Source organism: Typha angustifolia, chromosome 12 (genome assembly GCF_048772165.1).
Source record: "Typha angustifolia cultivar Huaian chromosome 12, ASM4877216v1, whole genome shotgun sequence".
Lineage (NCBI taxonomy): Eukaryota > Viridiplantae > Streptophyta > Magnoliopsida > Poales > Typhaceae > Typha > Typha angustifolia.
The window spans coordinates 1,744,426-1,763,619 of NC_133250.1; the positions used below are offsets into that span (position 1 = coordinate 1,744,426).

The 19,194-nt window shown below is 36.8% G+C and overlaps 2 protein-coding genes across 3 annotated transcripts; both read left to right on the plus strand.

Moving 5' to 3' along the window:
* The first annotated feature begins 4,100 nt into the window (after nucleotides 1–4,100).
* Nucleotides 4,101–5,111, plus strand: LOC140772391 (cytochrome b5-like). The gene is made up of 3 exons (XM_073114444.1): nucleotides 4,101–4,258; nucleotides 4,419–4,485; nucleotides 4,650–5,111. The coding sequence occupies exons 1-3, from the start codon at nucleotides 4,175–4,177 to the stop codon at nucleotides 4,886–4,888; spliced, it is 390 nt and encodes a 129-aa protein (XP_072970545.1). The 5' UTR covers nucleotides 4,101–4,174; the 3' UTR covers nucleotides 4,889–5,111.
* A 6,948-nt stretch (nucleotides 5,112–12,059) lies between these two features.
* LOC140772333 (outer envelope pore protein 37, chloroplastic) lies at nucleotides 12,060–18,701 on the plus strand. 2 transcript variants are annotated; one of them, XM_073114355.1, is made up of 7 exons: nucleotides 12,060–12,593; nucleotides 13,292–13,438; nucleotides 15,199–15,288; nucleotides 15,998–16,168; nucleotides 16,266–16,360; nucleotides 16,746–16,866; nucleotides 18,138–18,701. In XM_073114355.1, the coding sequence occupies exons 1-7, from the start codon at nucleotides 12,159–12,161 to the stop codon at nucleotides 18,267–18,269; spliced, it is 1,191 nt and encodes a 396-aa protein (XP_072970456.1). In that variant the 5' UTR covers nucleotides 12,060–12,158; the 3' UTR covers nucleotides 18,270–18,701. The 2 variants fall into 2 exon arrangements, with proteins under 2 accessions (XP_072970456.1, XP_072970457.1); XM_073114356.1 differs by lacking the exon at nucleotides 13,292–13,438 and having other exon boundaries at nucleotides 12,064–12,593.
* The last annotated feature ends 493 nt before the right edge of the window (nucleotides 18,702–19,194 follow it).

Sequence of the window (19,194 nt, forward strand, 5' to 3'; positions counted from 1 at the left end):
TTCTAACTCCTCAACCTAATCACCACTCCGCATCCTCTTCCCATTCCCATCAAACTCCCATTCAATCTCTTCTGCAACCTTTAACCCATCCTCCTATCCAACCTCAACCATCTCCTATCTTCAAGAACCCCTCAAATATTCATCTAACCCTACCTAACTTCGCTTGCCTTGCGAAGAGCCTCTCGCTTGAGCCTTCTCAAGGCAGCCTTACCATGGGATTTTTCTTTCCTCCTCAACTCTCTATCTTACCTAATCCCTCCCCGGATCCCAGAGGAGGTCCCGAGCATGCTGAGATGGTGACTCTAGCCACTCGCGCTCTGGAACTTGCTCGGTAGCAAGCCAACAATGAAATGATCGATATCTCGGAGGAGCCATCTGACCTTGACTTGAAGGTCTACTCGGCTTCTTCGTTCTGACAAAAAAAGTTGTAGAACCCTTCCTCGCTGGTTCGTGCTACCGCCTTCTTAAGCCTCATACCAGCAAAAAGAAGAAGACTAGCGAAGACCAGCCTGCTACCCAGACCCACCCTACCGAAATGGATGATTCCGGTGTAGAGGCTATAGAGGATTCTATCCCAATGACTATTTAATGCGGAATTTATCTTGGAACATCCGAGGCCTTGCTAAAAGGGAAGGCCAAGTTCAATTATTTAAAATGATTAATTACTATTCCCTGGATATTTTTACTTTGTTAGAGACTCACACAGATTTGGCTAACATAGTGAATTTCCTTTGTAGAGTGAGCCCAAATTGAGACGGAGCCTTTGTGCCTAGGACGGGTGCCACAAGAGGGATCCTCCTTTGCTGGCGTCCAAAAAAAATTTGAAGGTATCTATCATTGATTCCTTGGACTAGGTTATGCATAGCATCGTCTCAAGCCAAAGTATTGCTCCTTGCCTCATATCTATGGTCTATGCTAATACCAATAGCCAAGTCAGAAATTGGCTTTGGCATGAACTAAGTTATCTTTCTATTGATATGCTTCGTATATTAATTGGTAATTTTAACTGTACGTTGAACCCTGAGGATAAGCTCGGTGGTAGGCCTTTTTTGATATCTTTCTCAGTTTCAATTTTTTCGAAAAATGTTAAATCAATCTAAATTTTTGGATGTGTGTTTTAGTGGTTCACCGCATACGTGGTCCATGCCGGCTGAAAAGAGCCTCGGGCCTAGATAGTTTTCAAGAAGAATTTTATAAAAATTATTGGGACATTGTAGGAGAAGATTTGGTTGCTTTGTTTATTGACTTTCAAAACTCATCTTCTATACTTAACCACTGGGGGCAAACCTACCTTTCTTTTATCCCAAAAAAAGATAACCTGGCCAAGGTGGTGGACTACAGACCTATCACCCTCTGCAATTATAGAATTCTAGCCAAGCTTTTGGCTAACCGGCTTAAGCTGCTGTTGCTGGAGTTGATAAGTTCTGAGCAAACAGCTTTCGTAATCGGTAGACACATACATAATAATATTGCTATTGCTCATGGAATAGCAAATTATATTAATTCTGCCAACTGCAAAGATAGCTTTATGATGATCAAAATAGACTTAGAAAAAGCCTATGACCGACCTAACTAGGAGGCTATTTCTCTAGCAATGAATCACATGTGCTTTCCGAATAAATTTATTGCTAGATTAATGTGTGTGGGTTCTCCTATTTTGGCTACTCTCATAACTGGTATGCCTTCGTGTTGGTTCAAGGGCGAAAGGGGAGTTCAACAAGGAGATCCATTATCCCCTTATTTATCCTAGTTGCTGAAATTTTTACTCAGTTCATAAAACAGGCTACTAATAGTGCTAATCTCACACCCCCTACATTTTAATCATAATACTCACATTAGCAATTTAATGCATACTGATGATCTTCTGGTTGTTGTCAAAATCACTCATGCTTCTTGCACTATCTCTATTTTTGATAGTCATGAACATATCACGAACATGAGAATTAATCAAGCTAAGTTAGAAATTTTTTTTTTTGATAAGATCCCTTCTAACATGAGAACTGCCATCATCCATGCTTTAAGTATGAGGGAAGAGCAATTCCTTTATAAGTACCTAAGGTCTAAAATTACCCCAAACAAGTTACTCATAAGGGACCATGAGGATTTCTTATCTAGAGTTAATCGTAACCTGGCTGATTGGTAGAAATCTTATTTGACTCAAGCTGGACAAATTGTTCTTATTAATTCGGTCCTTAACTCCATGCCAGTATATTTGATGTCTTCTACCTAGACCCCTCCTGCGATAGTCGAACGAATAGCTAAGTTAGCTTGTAATTTCCTTTTGGAAAAAAATAACTCGGCTAAGTGTTTTCATTTAGTAGGGTGGGATCAAATTACCAACCCAAAGAGTCGAGGCAGTCTGGCCATGAAAGACTTACATACTACTCATATTTCTCTTATGGCAAAGAACATCTAACGCCTGCTCATTGGTGGGTATGACCTCTGGTCTAAAATTCTTGTCGCTTGGTATGACATTCCACACCCGTGGGAATCAAAGAAACTGAACTAGTGCTTTGCCAATTGGCGCCTGATCATTTTCACATTAAATGATCTCAAAGAAGGCTTTGTGAAGCTTATTAGAAACGGTCAAACCACTAAGATTTGGAAGGACCCTTGGCTAGGTCCTTTGCCACTTGACAAATGGCCAACCTTCAATATGCAATTTAGACACTTGGCTATCTATGTGTCTGATCTCATTCTAAATAGCCAATGGGACTATGATATCAAAACTACTATGTTTAGCATTGATCACATTGACTCAATTCTTAGTATCAACCTCTCCATGTGCAATCTAGAAGACGTTGGATCTAGAAGTTCCACCCCATCGGCTATTCCTCATCTAAATCTACTTATAAATTTCTTAAATCTCCTCTTGAGCTCTCCAATCAATGGGATGATTGGAGGAAAATTTGGTCTCTTTCAATTCCACCCAAAATCAAAATCTTCTTGTGAAAAATGGCTTGGGGCCGCCTGCCTACTAAAGCTTATCTAGCTCACATCAGGATTGGGATGGACGACAAGTGCCCTATTTTCTCTAATACAATAAAAATCATAGACCATATCTTCTTTGAGTGTGGCATGGCCTCATCTCTCTAAGACCTTGAAAGCACACCTCAATAAAATGTCTGCCTTGAAGAGAGATAGTCGGATAGTTATTAGTTGCAGCTTGGGCAGTGGGTTATCAAATCTGGACAAGGCTTAGGTTTAGGGTTGTTGTGTGGTGCTCATGTGGCAAATTTGGAATATGAGAAATAAAATTATTTTCTCTAGTGGAATGGACAAAATCCGAAAGGTATGGAATTGAACTATATCGCTTAATAATGAATATCATCAAAACCTCTATGTCAAAAAGATGAGGCCTAACCCCCACTCTATGGCTCAATGGGACCCTTAACCACTCAGATGAGTCAAAGCTAACTCTGATGGCTCTTTTGTGAATAGAGTAGAAGTGGCTGGGGCCGAATTCATACTTTGACGGGTTGACGATAAACCTATCCTTACAAGGTGCAAATGTGGGTCCTATAAATCAGTGCTAACTACAGAAGTCACCACAATGAAAGAAACTCTACTCTGTATAGTGCCGAGATGATACTCTAAAGTCTAGCTCGAATCTAACTCAAAAATTCTAATCGGCATTATGCAAAATGGTCAACAGCTTCCATGGTTTCTTGGGTCTATCATTGATGATATTAAAAACCTAACTAGCAATTTTAAAAATTGCAAAGTTACTTATATATCTTCTCAAGCTAATCTAGCTGCGGATTGACTTGCAAAAAAGGAAGAAGCCTTGGTTTCGGGTGTACTTGGGATAGGAAATTTCCTTCTGGACTAATTCAATTTTTGGTCTCCAATTCTGGTGGATACTTTTGCACCTAGTTACCAACTTAACATTGAAATTTTCTCTTTTTATCAAAAAATAAATATAATAAAAAGTGAAATTAACCCTTTTTTTCATTTATAAGCAACACAGATATTTGCTAATGTGATATAAAGTGGAATTAACTTGCAAATTGTTCATTCACAAGTAATCAGAAGTAAGATCTACCAAGTGTCCTGAATATGAAAAATTCGTTGAATGGTGGCTGCAGAGAATCCACTTACCTACCCTTGACATATATAAGTTTGGATCCTCTCCCTCTCTTCCTCTACCACTTCCTCTCAATAGTAAACCAAGATGGCATCTTCTAAGAAATACTCCCCTTCTGAGGTTTCTCTCCACATCTCAAAGGAGGATTGCTGGTTGATTATCCATGGCAAGGTTTGCAATACCTTCTCCACTTTTTTTCTTCTTCTCCCTCCAATTTAGCTTTTTCACTAAAACCCTTCAGATTACATAGCTATTGTTTCCTTTTTCTTTTTATTTTTCTTCCTTTTTTCTTTTACTTGATTAGATTGTTTTATTTCATTGTTTAATGTAGGTCTATGATGTGACCAACTTCTTAGGAGATCACCCTGGTGGACCTGAAGTTCTACTACAAGCAGCAAGTACTCATACTACTTTAATTTCTTCCACTATCTCAGGCCAACTCATAAACTAGAAACCAAATGTTTCATTTTTATCTTTATCCCTTCAAATTTATTCATTCAATATTGCTAGTAAGCACCATTGTTTGTAACCCTAACCATCATTTATGTTGGAACTTTAAAAGCTTTTGGAGATGCTACTGCTGCATTTGAGGAAGTAGGTCACACCTCCTCAGCCATTAGCATGATGGAGGTATATCTTATCGGCTCTGTCGGCAACCAGAAAGCCGGCACCGGGGCCGGCGACGGCAGACAGAAGAGCAAGCCCATCAACTCCTCAAGCTTATTTAGCCTCCTCCTCCCTGTGCTCATCCTTGGCATAGCCTTTGGGGCTTGGTATTACATTATTCAGGCCAAGGCTTAAAGTGCACCTATAAGTTTGGTGGGATGGCTACTTTTGATCTTTGTTTAGAGGAATAAGTAGTCTTAAAGGTGAAGTATGAGTGATGATTACTATTTGCAAAGTAGTCTTTGGTGGTTGAATAAAAAGTTTTTGGTCTCATTTGATGAGATGTCGCAATCTTTTGTTGGAATAATATCATGTATTAATCCAATCTTGTTGCATATATATTGTGCCTCAACTAAGTTGGAAGTAGTTAAGCTCAATGCTTTCTTCTTCTTCTTCTTCTTCTTCTTCTTCTTCTTAATTATGAGATTCTCCTAGGCTACTATCCATAATTATATTCTAAATCTTTTTTAAATAACACCTTATATTTTAGTGTTTAATTAACACCCCATCTGTAACTATTTGTAATCCATCATTATTTTTTGCCAATATATTTCATAACTTAAACTAATTAATTTCTTAAACAAGAATGGTAAGTTTATCTTTTAAAATAACCTAAACAGATATGCTTACCTTCCCTTCCCCCTTTTTTCTTACCTCATAATAATCTTGCCTTAGATATCATTACAAAATACAAACTTCTTTGGAAACATTTTTCTCAACTGAATTTTAGTAAATTTGGTAAGTGTGGGATAACTTTTTTCCTTTTAATCATTGAATAGCCTGTAGATCAGATGTACAATATTTTACATGTCCATTTTTCTTACTTTCGATTTAGCATATTCCGGACAAAAGGGTTATCTATTCTTGAATATAAAGACACTAAAACTCCATAACATGTTCGACGGTGATTCAACTTGATGTTGTAAGTTTCAAATTGAAGCATCGTCGATGCATTGCTTCAAACCAAACATTGCCAAGTCATTTGCTCCAAACCATGTGGTGCCAAGACAGGCCACCTACAAATCATCTATGTAACTTCATCCATACAGTTAAATAAGCCACCATATATGCATATGAATGCTGAGCAAGCTATGAATTATATCCATTTTATTATATTAGAAAAAAAGAAGAAGATGTATCTAATATAGAAAAAAGACACTCATTTTTTCAAGAGTCAAATCTTGAGTTTACCTAAAAAGAGTTCAAAGTACTTTTGAAGAGAACTTTGGAATTTTATTGATATCAATTCATAACACATTCAATTCTCCTCCTAATTCAGTGAGAAATTTGGGCAACTATCGAAACAGAAGATGCAGCGAGGGCGAGTGCGGATGTAGATGCAAGCGCAGCACTTCTTGTCACAGGGAGCTGGACACGCTGCTCAGGCCACCATTAAAGAGATTGAATCAAAGCATGAGGAAGAAGACAATATATAACAAGTAGATCTAAATAAAACAAGTTTAAGATCAAAGTTTAGTGCTGTTCTTATTTTCTAAGGCAAGTTACAGCCAATATTTCTTCCCATAGACCAAACTAACAATATCTAATTCTTCAAATTAGACTATTAACTATTGTGAGATCCACGAGAAGAAAGACACACCTACTTCGGATCCGTTCTGGGAGTACTCTATGTAGGGCATCGTCTGAGAAGTCGAAGCTAAGGCTACGCGTGCAGTGGCTGTTGTTGTTATGGCAGTGGCGAACATCAGAATGATCAGCAAACTGAGCCCCTTCATAATTCCCGAATGTTTTAATATCGCTGATTGAGTATGATAGTTTACGTGATAGATGCAACCGTCCATGAATACATTGATCAAATGTGAAGTATTTATAGATGGGACTCAGGAGAGGGAGAAGAAGGTATTAAATGTTAAATAGTGTATATGGAAATATAGTTAAAGATATGGATTTTCTTTTTAATTCTAGATGCTGTGAATAGTCTAAGAAGGTAAGTATCCAATACATCATCCAACTATCAGATATGGATATCTAATATGTATTTGATTTTTAAATGTATACATATGTGTCATCATGTGTGTATATTACTTTTATTTTTATTATTTTCATATTTGTTTTTTTCTTAAAAAGTGGGCCAAAAGCTCAGCCCAATTAAATAACTTTGAAGCTTAAACAATACATATGCTGGTTTAGAAACTCTATCCTGCTTATATTCATATCTGAATACAAATTGAGATTCGGGAAAGCTTCTTAATTTGGATACAAGTTTGCTACTGTTCTAGGTTGCATCCACCTAGATCACATACTTCCCGAGGATATGAAAGATACTTTATATTCCTTTGTCATGCAGCCAATCGCAATCCTTGGATTTGGTATCCACACATAGCAGTTTGCATGCAGAGAGCTTCTCAGTCTGATGCACTATCTCACCGAGGAGTGTTCAACGTTTATGAAAATCAAGTCATTTATGCCCTTCCGTAAAACTTAAAGTAGGTTGAAAGCATAAGCCATCTGGTTCAATGAAAGCTCACGATCTAAGAAATCAAACCAATTGTTAAACCTTAGATCGTCACTATCAACCCTAAGGCCCAGCCTGCTATGAAACCATGTTGTTCATGCAACTGGGCAAGTGAACAACAAATGCTCAATATTTTTCATCTGCTATTCTGCAATGGGGACAATCAAGATTAATTGCCCTGATCCTTCTATGTAGCACAACTCTTATAGGGAGTGCAACCAAAAGGCATCTCCATATGAAAGTTAGGACATAGGGCATTACTAGTTGTTTTTCTAGAGGGACTTCCAAAGATCCTTAACCTCAATGGCTGATGAAGAGCTTGTCCAAGCACCCATAAATAAGGTGCAATATATTTACTTGGTAGTAGAAAATACTCAGACGGCATGGGCATCTAGACCAAGTGGTTATCGTGGTCAAAGGCTGCCAGACATATATAGACATTCATAATTTGATCTGCCACTTTTGGATGGAAATATCTTCTAATGAGCTCCTCATGCCAAGCATTCCCTATAAGTAAATCCTTAGCCAACTGATCTCATTCCTTTCAAAAGGAATGATGAAGATACATGATGATCGAGATGGAAGCCTCATTCCCTACTTGCCATGTAACATTTGCGCATAGGGTGTCCCTTAAGCTCATCATAGAGTTCCAGGCTCATGTGGCTCTCTACTTGCCCTTAGCCTCTGAGAAGGTGCAATGTGAAAAGTATATGGGCTTGATAAGTTTAGCCCAACCTTAGCAGGTGATTAGAGTAGTCTCTAAGATAATTTTAAGATCAAGCTCTTATTTACCAACTCAAGGAACCTAATGCCTAAGCCACCCATGGTTGTGAGCTTACATAATAACATTCGACTCCTCCACTAGACATAGGACGAACTAGGACCAAATCCCCACTAAAAATCACACATCAATGCCTTGAGTTGGTTAAGGGAAGACTTCGATTGAGAAAATGATAGTTGTCATAGAAAAGATCAGAATAGAGGAGAGAACCATTTTAAGCAACACTAATCTTCCAGCATGCGATAAGTTCTTCGATTTCTATCCTACTATCCTCGATTAGAACTTCTCTACTATAAAGCTGAAGGCTCCAAGATAAATATATCTTACAGTCAATGGATGAACCTTTATAGCAGATATAATATGAGATCGCATATCGCAATCCATCAACTTGTTGAAGAAAACAATAGATTTGTCCAAGTGTAAGGCTTGACACGAGAGCGAGCAATAACGGTCTAATATTGTCTTCAAATTGTTAGCTTCTCTCATAGTAGCCATTTCAAGTAGCAAGAGGTCATTGACAAACATGAGGTGTGTAATAGTTAGGGCACCTAGAGCTAGTTTAATCCCATAGGTTCTTTTGAGCTTTGCCTCACCTTTGAATAGCAAGGAAAGAATATTGGACCCAAGATGAAGAGGCGGCAATAGTGAACAGCCTTGTCTGAGAAACTTACTGGGTTTAAAAAAGCCAATGGTTCTATCGTTAATTACCACTGAAAAGAAGGATGAGGTATATCTAAGTATTCTATTTAAAAGATGTGAAAGGGAGTCTATCAACTCAGCATAGATGTTATATGTAGAGAGAGGATTGACCAAAGTGAAGAGGTTCTTAAAATAACTAGTGAAGACATAACTATTGTTGTCTTGATTATGCATCCAAATCTGTGAGTCCATCTTGATCGAGGAGATGGTATTTTTTTTCTTTTACAAATAGTAGCAAATGTCTAAAGGAATCTAGTACTTTTGTCTCCCCAATTTAATCAATCCACCCTCGATCTCTGTTTCTAGTATATAGAGATACTCAAGACAACAGCAGGGCAATCTTCCTCTAAAGGCTGCCAATGTTGAACCTTGCCCAAGAGCATAACTCCTTGGTGAGAAGTTTAGAGCAATGCGAGAGCAATTTCCTCTGAACATAAACATTCTACCAGCTCTTACAATAGGAGGGGCGATAGAATGGAACCTTAAACCAACAGTTCTCTGCTTGAAAACTTTGCGAGCACTTTTTACTAGTCGAGAAAGTATAAAGCAATAATGGGTTATGGTTTGAAGAAACAATCAGAAGGTGGAGGGTGCGAGCTTTAGAGAAGAGCCTACACTAGTTCGATGAGGTCATGACTCTATCTAGTCGCTTTCGAATCAGATAACTATTTGCTCTATAGTTAGACCAAGTATAAGCGTGTCCCGAAAATTCTAGATCAATTAGTCCTACAGTATTGATTTGATTGTTGAAAATGCTTAGGTTGGAGCCATTTGCAAGAGAGCCTCCATCTTTCTTACTATTACTATAATTGTAGTTGAAATCTCCTATGTAGCAAAGAGGGACTAAACCTATTGCATAGAATTGGATTATTTCCCAAAGATTCAAATCTATCTTGTGATAGAGATCACCATAAATTCCTCTGTAAGTTCACTTGAACTCTAGGGAATTGCCACATATAAGGGCAAAAGTGAAGCATTGACTATCTTCCAAAACCTCCACACTGATATCCCTCCTCCCCTTACAAAAGTTTGAGACCACTCGAGAGGCCCTACAAACGTACCACAAAATAATACTCAAAGGGAAGAGAAATGAATGATTTTAGAAGCCTTTCTTCGACCACACCTAGTTTTAAAGAGAGGACAAAAAAACATGAGCATTTGGAGGATATATGAGAGATTACAAATTATCAAGAACCCTTATTGTCCTCGACAATTCCAGGCCAAGACATTTCTTACTTACTGTATGACGAGGACACACTCATCACTAGTAATAAGTCTAGCATTTTCATAGCATAACTCAACCAAGATGGAAAGTCGAGGAAGTACATTTGGCATGTAGAGGCATGAGAGGCAAAACCTTCCTCTTTATATGAGAGTTGGGTGCTTGTTGGAAACCTCAGCCGTTTAGACTAAATTTTGCTGTTTGCATGGCTTGGCTGATATGAGAGAAGTTGTATAAACTTGCATAGGGTACGTGGAGGGTGATGAGTTTAGGACAGCTTTGCATCGGACAATAAAACTTATTAACCTTTCCTTAATATGTAAGCCAACGACCACCAACAGGGTAGGATCTCCTAAGGGCCTTAGTTTGTCCTTTCTATAAGTGGGGCTTAGTTTTTAATACCTAACTAAATCAATTCATTGCTTATACCAATAGGTTTAATGACAATTTCTAAATCATCATTAATGCCATTCATGGTGACAACTACCCTAGCCTCCCAATAGGGGTCGTTGGTCATAGAAGATTGAGTTAAATATTTTTTTGCTTTGGACATATGGAGTATAAGACAACATTGTAGTAATGGAATGTGGTCCCATTAGTGAATGTCTTAACACATCTATGAGATCTAACATCATCAACAACCCTATTCGACATATTATCTTATTAGATTAGAGCCAAATTTTACTATTGTTATGAACTTTGCCTAAGTCAGCTAATCTCTATCTAAAACTTGGCGAGGAGTATCTTTGTGTTAGGGTTCTTTTGGCTCTTGATTTAAGTAGATTTGGAGATTGGAATAAAAAGTCATGGCTAAAAAGGTGATGGAAGGTTAGGATAAAGGTTGAAACGATTTACCTGATATTGTGGCGATCGTCGAATAGTGGTGGATGACTAAGGTTGGTGGAGAACATCATAGAGTAAAGTGGCTCATAAGAAAAGGTGTGAATTAGGATTTGATATCTTGATAGGATTTTTATGGTTAAGATCTACTCCTAGAAAAATAAAAATAATTTTATAGTTACGAATAAAAGAGCTATAAAAGCTAAATCTCAATTTTCATTTCATAAAGCAAATACTAGACCTTGCACTCTTATTTATAGGAGTTAGAGTACAATGGGCCAGCGCCAACTTGCATTAATGAGGCATATATACAGATTATTGATTCTAAATCAAAATGTGCATCCAATAAGCAAATGATTCTAATAGACTTGACTCGACTAACTCAACCCATATGGTTAAATCGTATTAAGCGTCACAAAACTCCTCATGGCAGGTCATTTGCCATCTAACCGGGTAGGTTGCAGCGAGGCAACTATTTGCCTCCCTCTTCTCCCTAGAGAGAGTATCTTTTTTTGTTGAAGAGACATGAAGGTTGGTGTATCATGGGGGAAAGTCACGCTTTGCCTTGCCTTCCAATATCTACAGTGCATACATTATGCCATCTCATGGCCAAGCCTTTCATAGAAGTAGTATCGGGGCAAGTGTTCAAAACGAGCATGCACTTCTTGGCTAGTGCCATTGAGGAGCACTATCGATAGGGATTGTTCAATGGCTTTGCAATGTCTACATTTACATGAGCTTTGAGAAACTTTGTCCATTTTGATGCATCAGTGTCCTCTAGTGAAACTAGAGTACATACCCCCTCTCTTAGAGGGCAAAAGCAGTCTTTAGAAACATACTCTAATGGCCACCTGTTGAACTAAATCCAAAACTCCGAATGAGAGAAGCACCATTGATTAGGTGGGAGATTCAGCTTAAAGTGTGCTAAAAATGAAAAATGTCCCTATTGAAAGACTACAGTGCACCTTACCAAATCTTCGATTAATCTACCTCCAACTCGAAGGAAAGTAGAAATGTACCTTTAGAGCCCTAAACTAACAGGGTGCTCTTCTAGTCTCATATTACTCTGTGTACGTAAGAATTCACTTAAATTTTTTTGAAAATTTTTATTTATATTATATTGAGTTAAATTCAAGATTCAGTGGGTATTTTATTTATATTCGAATCCGTTTAAGATTCGGGTCGGTTTTAAGTTACTATCAATTTAAGATCCGATTAGTAATTCGGTCATCAAGATCTAATTTGGTAACTGCCTAATATTCGGATCCGGTCTCACCCCTGCCTCATTTCTGCATATCCATTTATCCTTCTTCTTCTTCCCTCGAACAATCGAATTCCTCGCATAAATAAGCGAGAATCCCAATCCTCACCTCTGCTCTCTTTCGTCATGGCAGATGCTCACCCTCTAAACCCTAACCCTAACCACTCTCCTCCTCTCCCAACTCTATCTCTACCTCCACTTTCTTCTCCTCCTCCTCCTCTGTCGCCGTCTCCTTCTCCCTTTCCTCAAGCCTTCCCCTCCGATATCGCCGGCGGCGGCCGATTCGTCGGACTCAAGCGTCCTCCCGTCCGGTTGACGTCGGAGTTCGACAGCGAGGCCTCGGTCTTCTTCCACAAGGTATCGTGTAAACTCTTCGATGGCCTCGCCAAGCTCAAGCTGTCCTTCCAGAACGATGTCAACGGTGCCCTCGCGTTCCCGGAGCTCGGGTTCCTCACCAGGCACTTCTCCGTCCTTTATGATGTCGAGAATCGGAACGCTCTCCTCAAGGGCTCAGTTGACCTCGCCAACTTCTTGCAAGTGCGAGCCTCTCACAATGTCAAGGTCAGCTCTTCCGCAACACTCCGTTTCTTTCCCACGATTCTATCTTTATTGTTTTGATTTTGGTTAACTTTTCCTGGGTGCTTGAAAGTATGACATTGTTAGGTATGTTAGTTTCTTTGAAAATATCGGAATCATCTTGAGATACTAGATGGCATTGGTTTCCCTGTCTATCTTTGAATCTGCTACTTCTCCTGCATTTTGGTAATCAATTCTGAAAGTTGAGATTCTGATGAGCTGGAACTTCTTTTTGCCAAAAATTGTAAGGTTCTCACAAGATTACCGAATTAACGGGACAATCTTATATAGTAGTCTTTCTTTTGTATGATCTCTTGTTGGCAATTGATGTTTTGATGATTCTTGTAGACTCAATAATACCTCTTTCTTTAAGGAAATTGAGTTAGCCTCTTCAATTGTTTGGTCAACGTGGACTTCATCACATGCGGAACATTTGAACTCTTTAAAGCAACTCTGCAATGCAATATATAATTTTCTTTTTATATAGTCTTTGGTTCATATCAATGTTTAACTATTTTTGGTCCCCTATTATGTCTCAATTGTTGTTTTCAGTCTATTCGATTGGCTTAACTATTCAGATGGGGATCCATTTCATACTACTCTAGTACTATTAGCATTTTTGGGGATTGTAATTGAATCTTAGAGAAATATTATGTAGTTATTTTCTATAGCTCATGTTTCAGACTGGTCAGATTGGAGAGCCACATTATTTTCATATAGGCTGTTCAAGACCGTGTGTATCTGTTTCATGCACTTACGAAAATAACAAGTCTATAGTTTCTTGCCTTCACTTGGGTCCTTTCTTCCTATTCAAATCTCACTATAGAAAGGTGAGTCTTCATACATTTTTTCATTTTTTGTTGCTTTCTTATTATGTAAAAGTTAGTATGAGAAATTTACATCTAAAGATCAAAATGTTCTATAAGGTACTGATCGATTTACTTGTAGTCCTTTATTAGATCTGATAAGTTGGATTCTGGTTTTAGATACTTTCTTCAATTTCTCATTTTTTCAGAGTGTCTATGATTATAGTATTTTGTTTTGTAGTTGCCTTTTTGTACTTTATACTGTACCCATTTTTTATGCTTAAGATGAAGGTTTTGACTTCATGTAGTTGAGTTTCATGCCTCTATTTGTTTTTTTCTTTTTATGATAAAGAACAGTTCTCAAATATAATTGTTATTTTTCTTCTTTGATAAAATTATCTTCTCACCTAAAGAAATTCTGAATCGTTATGCTTGGGTGGCATGAAAGTAAGATAGTACCACTGCTTGCTTATTGGCCTTATATGTTTAGTGGCAAGCCTTGCTGATTTGAGAGTTGCCCCAATTTTTAAAGGTTGATCATAACTTAACAATGTAAAATTAAACTCTGTCAATTTGTTCATGGAGCCTTTGATCTGTAGCCTATTATTTGGAGAAGGCACTAGGTAGCGAGCATCATGTGGAGCTTATCAATTGGCTGCCCTAGGAAGTAAATTTTCCATTCTCAAGTTATGTTAAAGTTTATTTATTGCAATGTTTGAAAGGTAGTTTAGCATTATGAGATGATCTTACTATTCACGTCCTGAATCTTCTCACATTTGAATATATAAATTGGATTTGCTTTACTTTTTAAATGATTTTTCTGATCTTCCAAGTAGTCATTGTAATTGCAAGTTGACCTAGAAGATTATTGAGAAGAAATATCAATTTGTCAAAGTTGGTTTTTCTATAAGAAAGACTCCAGCTGCAGAAAAGTTTTTAAGTGCTGTCAGGACAAGACACAACCAACTGTCCCAGCCAACTGCTGGTAGAAAGAGTTCAGTGGGGCGGGCTCAGCCTTGCATCCTCTCCACCTCGGAGAGGAAAACAAAAATACTGGACTGTGTCAGACCCACTAATGTTAAACAATGGGTTGTATTATTGGATCGACCCCTGTCTCAATCTAATTATGACTGTGTTGGATCCATTTAACTATTGAGATTGTTAAAGTGACAAACTGAAGATAAATGGATCAATTTCGGATTGAATTAGAAAATCAAATCCCTACCCTTGGTTTGATCTTTTAAATTTTTGATAAACTTTACTAATTCAAAATTTGAATTACTTCATGGTGCATCTAAAGTGAACAATATTAAGGAAATTCACTTAAAAGAGGGAATGTTGTCAAGACTTTGCAATGTCTACGCACCCTTTTAATTGCATTTTCTGGCATGTACTTCCCCTCTTATTATTATTTGCTTGCACTTCTTTCTTACTTTGTTTATCAATGTGTCATGATTTCTGTGCAAATCTATCCTTTGTACAATGTGGAAAAACTTCATATAACTTCATCAAAGAATGCCTTCTTGGATTATTATAGTTCTCAATTTTCTGCTAGGTGTTCTTTTCATGCTGTAGTATGTACATAATTACATTTCTTTAATTACATTAGCATACAATTAGTTTTGGTTAGTTATATTGGTAATTGGTGCATTTGTTGAGTTCATTATGTAGTTATTTATTAGTTATGTTTCTACATTCAGGATTGACTTTATTTTTTAATTTATTCAAAATCATTTGGTGAGTTCATTATATATATGTATATATGTTTTTTTAAATTTTCTCAGGATCAACAAGGAGAATTATCAATGATAGCCAAGCTTGGTGATCCGTCATATAAGTTGGAATTATCATCCTTTGTCCCATCCATTGGATTGGTGAGTCTACTGGAACTCATAAAAGTTTAAAAGTGAAAAGAGTCTACTCGTTCTCACATAAACAGTAAGAGAAGAGTGTCTTCTCAAAAGGTTATCCAGAAACGAAGAATTAGCAGTTTTAAATATATATGGTTTGCAAGCTTAGTATGGTTGTCTAAGATACAATGATGGGTCATTATCAATCATTCTATGACAAAAGTTGTCTTGAAATGAAAAAATAGTAACTTTCTTTCTTGGTATACTTATCAACGACTAATTTTGCTAGGCTACAACTTATTTGATAATTCTACATTTCCACATGAATTTCAAAGCATTTGTCGATGCAGCCTTCTATTGATATTGCTGAATAACTTCTACTTTTTGATTTGGTCGTGGTTCCTGGACTTTCCATAATGCTTCCTATTCCGTGGCCTGGAGAAGTATATAAATTAATCACTTGAGAATTCAACTACTAAGCAAGTACTTTCCTAATATTATGTGGAAAATATTATTTTAATCATATGATTCTGAGTGGAAGGCTGGATTGTAGAGAGATGCTTTTAAATCTTCCAGTTCAAAATATTCCTTTCACAATGTTATGAGAAATAATGTCCTATGACTACTTTCATATCAGTTTATAATGATCTTCCTACATATGTTTAAATTAAGAAAGGCAACAAAAATTTTATGTTACACATGAAGCAAATATAATGGAATTAATTTTCTGCAGCCAAGAGCAACTTTCCATTTTCCCCTTGGTGAAGTATCAGTTGAGGAGCAGAGAAGTGAGGAAGCTGAGAAAGTATTATCAATAAATGGGATTGTGAAATCTCATTTTCTGAACGGTGTTTGCACTGCTGTATATAGGGAGAATGATCTGAATTTAAGATATTGCTATAAGGTGATTTCCTGTTAACTATTTACTGTCATTGTCTTCCTACTTTCTTTATTTGTTTATCTTACTCCCTCTTACAAGATGTTTGTTGATTTGATGGTAGGATGATGAGTTATCATTTATCCCTAGTATATCTTTACCTTCAAATGCAGCATCCTTTGGATTCAAACGCCGTTTCAGTCCTTCAGACAAGATGAGGTCAGCAATACATCATGACCGCCCATGATCATTTTAGAAGCATATTCATTGAATGTGTCTACTATGTGTTATATTTCATGCCTAGAAAGCTTCATATTCTATTTATGTATTGGAAACCTACACATTGACTATTAATATGTCCAATTTTTATTTTCTTTGGATATAGTTTTCCATGAAAAAAAATTTATTGGATGCATGTTTTTCTTCTCTCCACGTCCTTTGACTTGGCTATGAGCCTATGGTAGTTTTTTTATTTTTTTATTTTTTTTATTTGAGTGAAATGATTAATATCAATGATAATGCTTGGCAACAATAAACTGCTCTTATGTTTGGCAACAATTTTAGCAACATACATAATAATGTATGTGTCCTTTCCCCCTTCCAGCTACTGGTACCACTTCGATTCTAACAATTGGAATGCCGTTTATAAGCACACTGTTGGCAAAGACATTAAATTCAAAGCTGGTTATGATTCTACAGTGCAACTTGGATGGGCCTCTATTTGGGTAAAGTGCACTATTTTTTCTTACTTCAGAAATACACCAGCATATTTACCATATGATTAGTAGTTCTCTTGGTGCCACTCGTTAGAATAAAAAGTGAAAACAATTTATGCATATAATATTTGTTGTTATTCGAAAAAGGCGATGATAAGTTTATAAGATCATGTTTGCTTGACAAGTGCCTAGAGGTATATACTTATTATCCTGTTCTTTCTTTAGATTGCTTCTATATCTCAGTTTCCTCTACATTTTGTAACTTAATTGTTGTTTTGTGTTCTTAAATAAATATATTGCAATTCTATGTATTCTATTTCATGGCAACTTGTTTTCGTCCATTTTTACTTTGCCAGGATTAATGTGTTTACAATTAGTCAAAATTACAAAGCTTACTTCATTCTTAGAGTACTCATGCTTCTGTTAATGTACAATTGTCACATGCACATTTTAGCGCATCATCAAGGAAACATCTTTAGTGATGAGGGTAAGACCGTGAACATCTTCCCTTATACCCTATTGGTGAGTCTCGTGCACTAGGAAGTCTCTATCTTTATTCTCTGACATTTTATCCCACAGTATGGAGTTGGCTTATATCCAACTCAAATTTGAAGAAGCATTTGAAGTTGCAACTTCATAATTAGCTATTCAGTGATATGAAAACCCCAAGTCCTTGACCAAAGGGAAATTGAGCTAGAGGGGTACTTACAATGATATCTATTATCCTAATTTTTTTGTTAAGACAAGATATACATTATTGGTTCATTACCTATCAGCCTAAGTTTTTGAGCTAATTGGTTATCTTACATGGTCTTAGCCTTTTTTTAGTAAGTCATGACTTAATCCAATTTATCTTTGTATTCCTGTTGTGGTGTGAAGGGGCCCCACATTGTCTTATCTATTATCTGTCTGGGGCTATATGAGAGGATTGTGTTAAGACATGATATACATTGTTCATTGTTGGTTCATTCTAATCTTAAGATTTTTGGTCAATTCGGTTTATGATGTCTCTATAGTTAATCTGTATTCAAGTTACGAGGAGCAAACTTTCTGAGTCTCTTTATACTTGAAAAAGAGATCCAATTCTATACTTGCACATTTGTGAATACTTGTTGTTTGATTAAATGCCTCAATGTATATAAATCTGTTTCCTACCACTTAGGAGCTATGGAGGTTTTGGAATTTTATCTATCAAAAGCCTAACCAGATAGTTGAGTAGATTGTATATGCCTTTTAATATTGGAGAAAATAGTATATACTGAATGGATTGTGGATTTTAGGTTGGGGATCAAGATGGCAAAGCAAAGACATCACCTATGAAGACAAAAGTCCAATTAATGCTCCAAGTTGCTCGAGATGATATAAGGAATCCGTTCTTCATGTTTCGTATGAAGAAAAGATGGGACTTCTAGTCTTCAAGTTTTCCTCTATTTGGCTAATTTTATGATGAAATGTAAGATACTAGGCATTGGGCCTTTGTTACATTTAAGTTTTGGCTGCAATGTGCACTTAACTGCAAAGTGCCGAGAAGCTAAAGACTCATGGTCACCTTGATTCATTGTTGTGGATTTCTCTGGTCATAAATGCCCCTCCCAAGACAAAGTAAGCCCAAAGCTTACATTATTTAGGAAATAACTTAGTAAAATAGTACGAAGTCCAATTTTTCATTCTGATAAGCTATGACTTTTTCTCCTCTTCCATGTGATTCTGCAAAGGAATCATATGATTGATCATCCTTCTCTCTGCCCCAAGTAGAAGCGAGGAGAAAATCCTCTGTTTTATGATTTCATGGATGTGCAGGTTGGGTATTGCAACATGTGAATTAGTTTAGTTTCATATGCTAATATGCTTGCCTTTACTTTAGAAAAAAAAGAAAAAAGAAAAGAAGTTTTGATTGCAATGGATGACCTGATGAAAGCTCAATTTTTATGATGCAAGTATAATTGTCAAAGTACTCAAATTCCTACCATATGCTTGTTTGCTAGGCTGCTTTGATTGCAAAAATGTAATACTTTTTCTTCTATTCTGTTAAATTACTGCAAATTGTAATCCTTGAGAAGTGTGAAGAAGAGAAGTTTTGATTGCAAAATGTAATCTTCTGAAAGATCTCAGGAATAAAATAGGATCAAATAGACAACTTTTAACACTTATTATTTTCTTTGTATCAGTTCTGTACTCTAGAATATGCCTGTGATCCATGTGGACTTTGTAGGTGGCATGCTGCATCTTGCAATCTAAAACGTATCCGCAGCTATTTGTTTGTGTAAGCATATTGACCAAATGAGGAGTGCCATGAAAGCTAGTTAGCGTTAGAATCACACTTTGGATGTGCAGCAG

Excerpts from the sequence above, each read along its gene's own strand:
- LOC140772391 (XM_073114444.1), top strand. The coding sequence starts at position 4,175 with ATGGCATCTTCTAAGAAATACTCCCCTTCTGAGGTTTCTCTCCACATC. Across the intron at positions 4,259-4,418 it reads GGTTGATTATCCATGGCAAG|GTCTATGATGTGACCAACTT; the intron begins GTTTGCAATACC and ends TGTTTAATGTAG. Across the intron at positions 4,486-4,649 it reads AGTTCTACTACAAGCAGCAA|CTTTTGGAGATGCTACTGCT; the intron begins GTACTCATACTA and ends GAACTTTAAAAG.
- LOC140772333 (XM_073114355.1), top strand. The coding sequence starts at position 12,159 with ATGGCAGATGCTCACCCTCTAAACCCTAACCCTAACCACTCTCCTCCT. Across the intron at positions 16,169-16,265 it reads ATTTAAGATATTGCTATAAG|GATGATGAGTTATCATTTAT; the intron begins GTGATTTCCTGT and ends ATTTGATGGTAG. Across the intron at positions 16,361-16,745 it reads AGTCCTTCAGACAAGATGAG|CTACTGGTACCACTTCGATT; the intron begins GTCAGCAATACA and ends TCCCCCTTCCAG.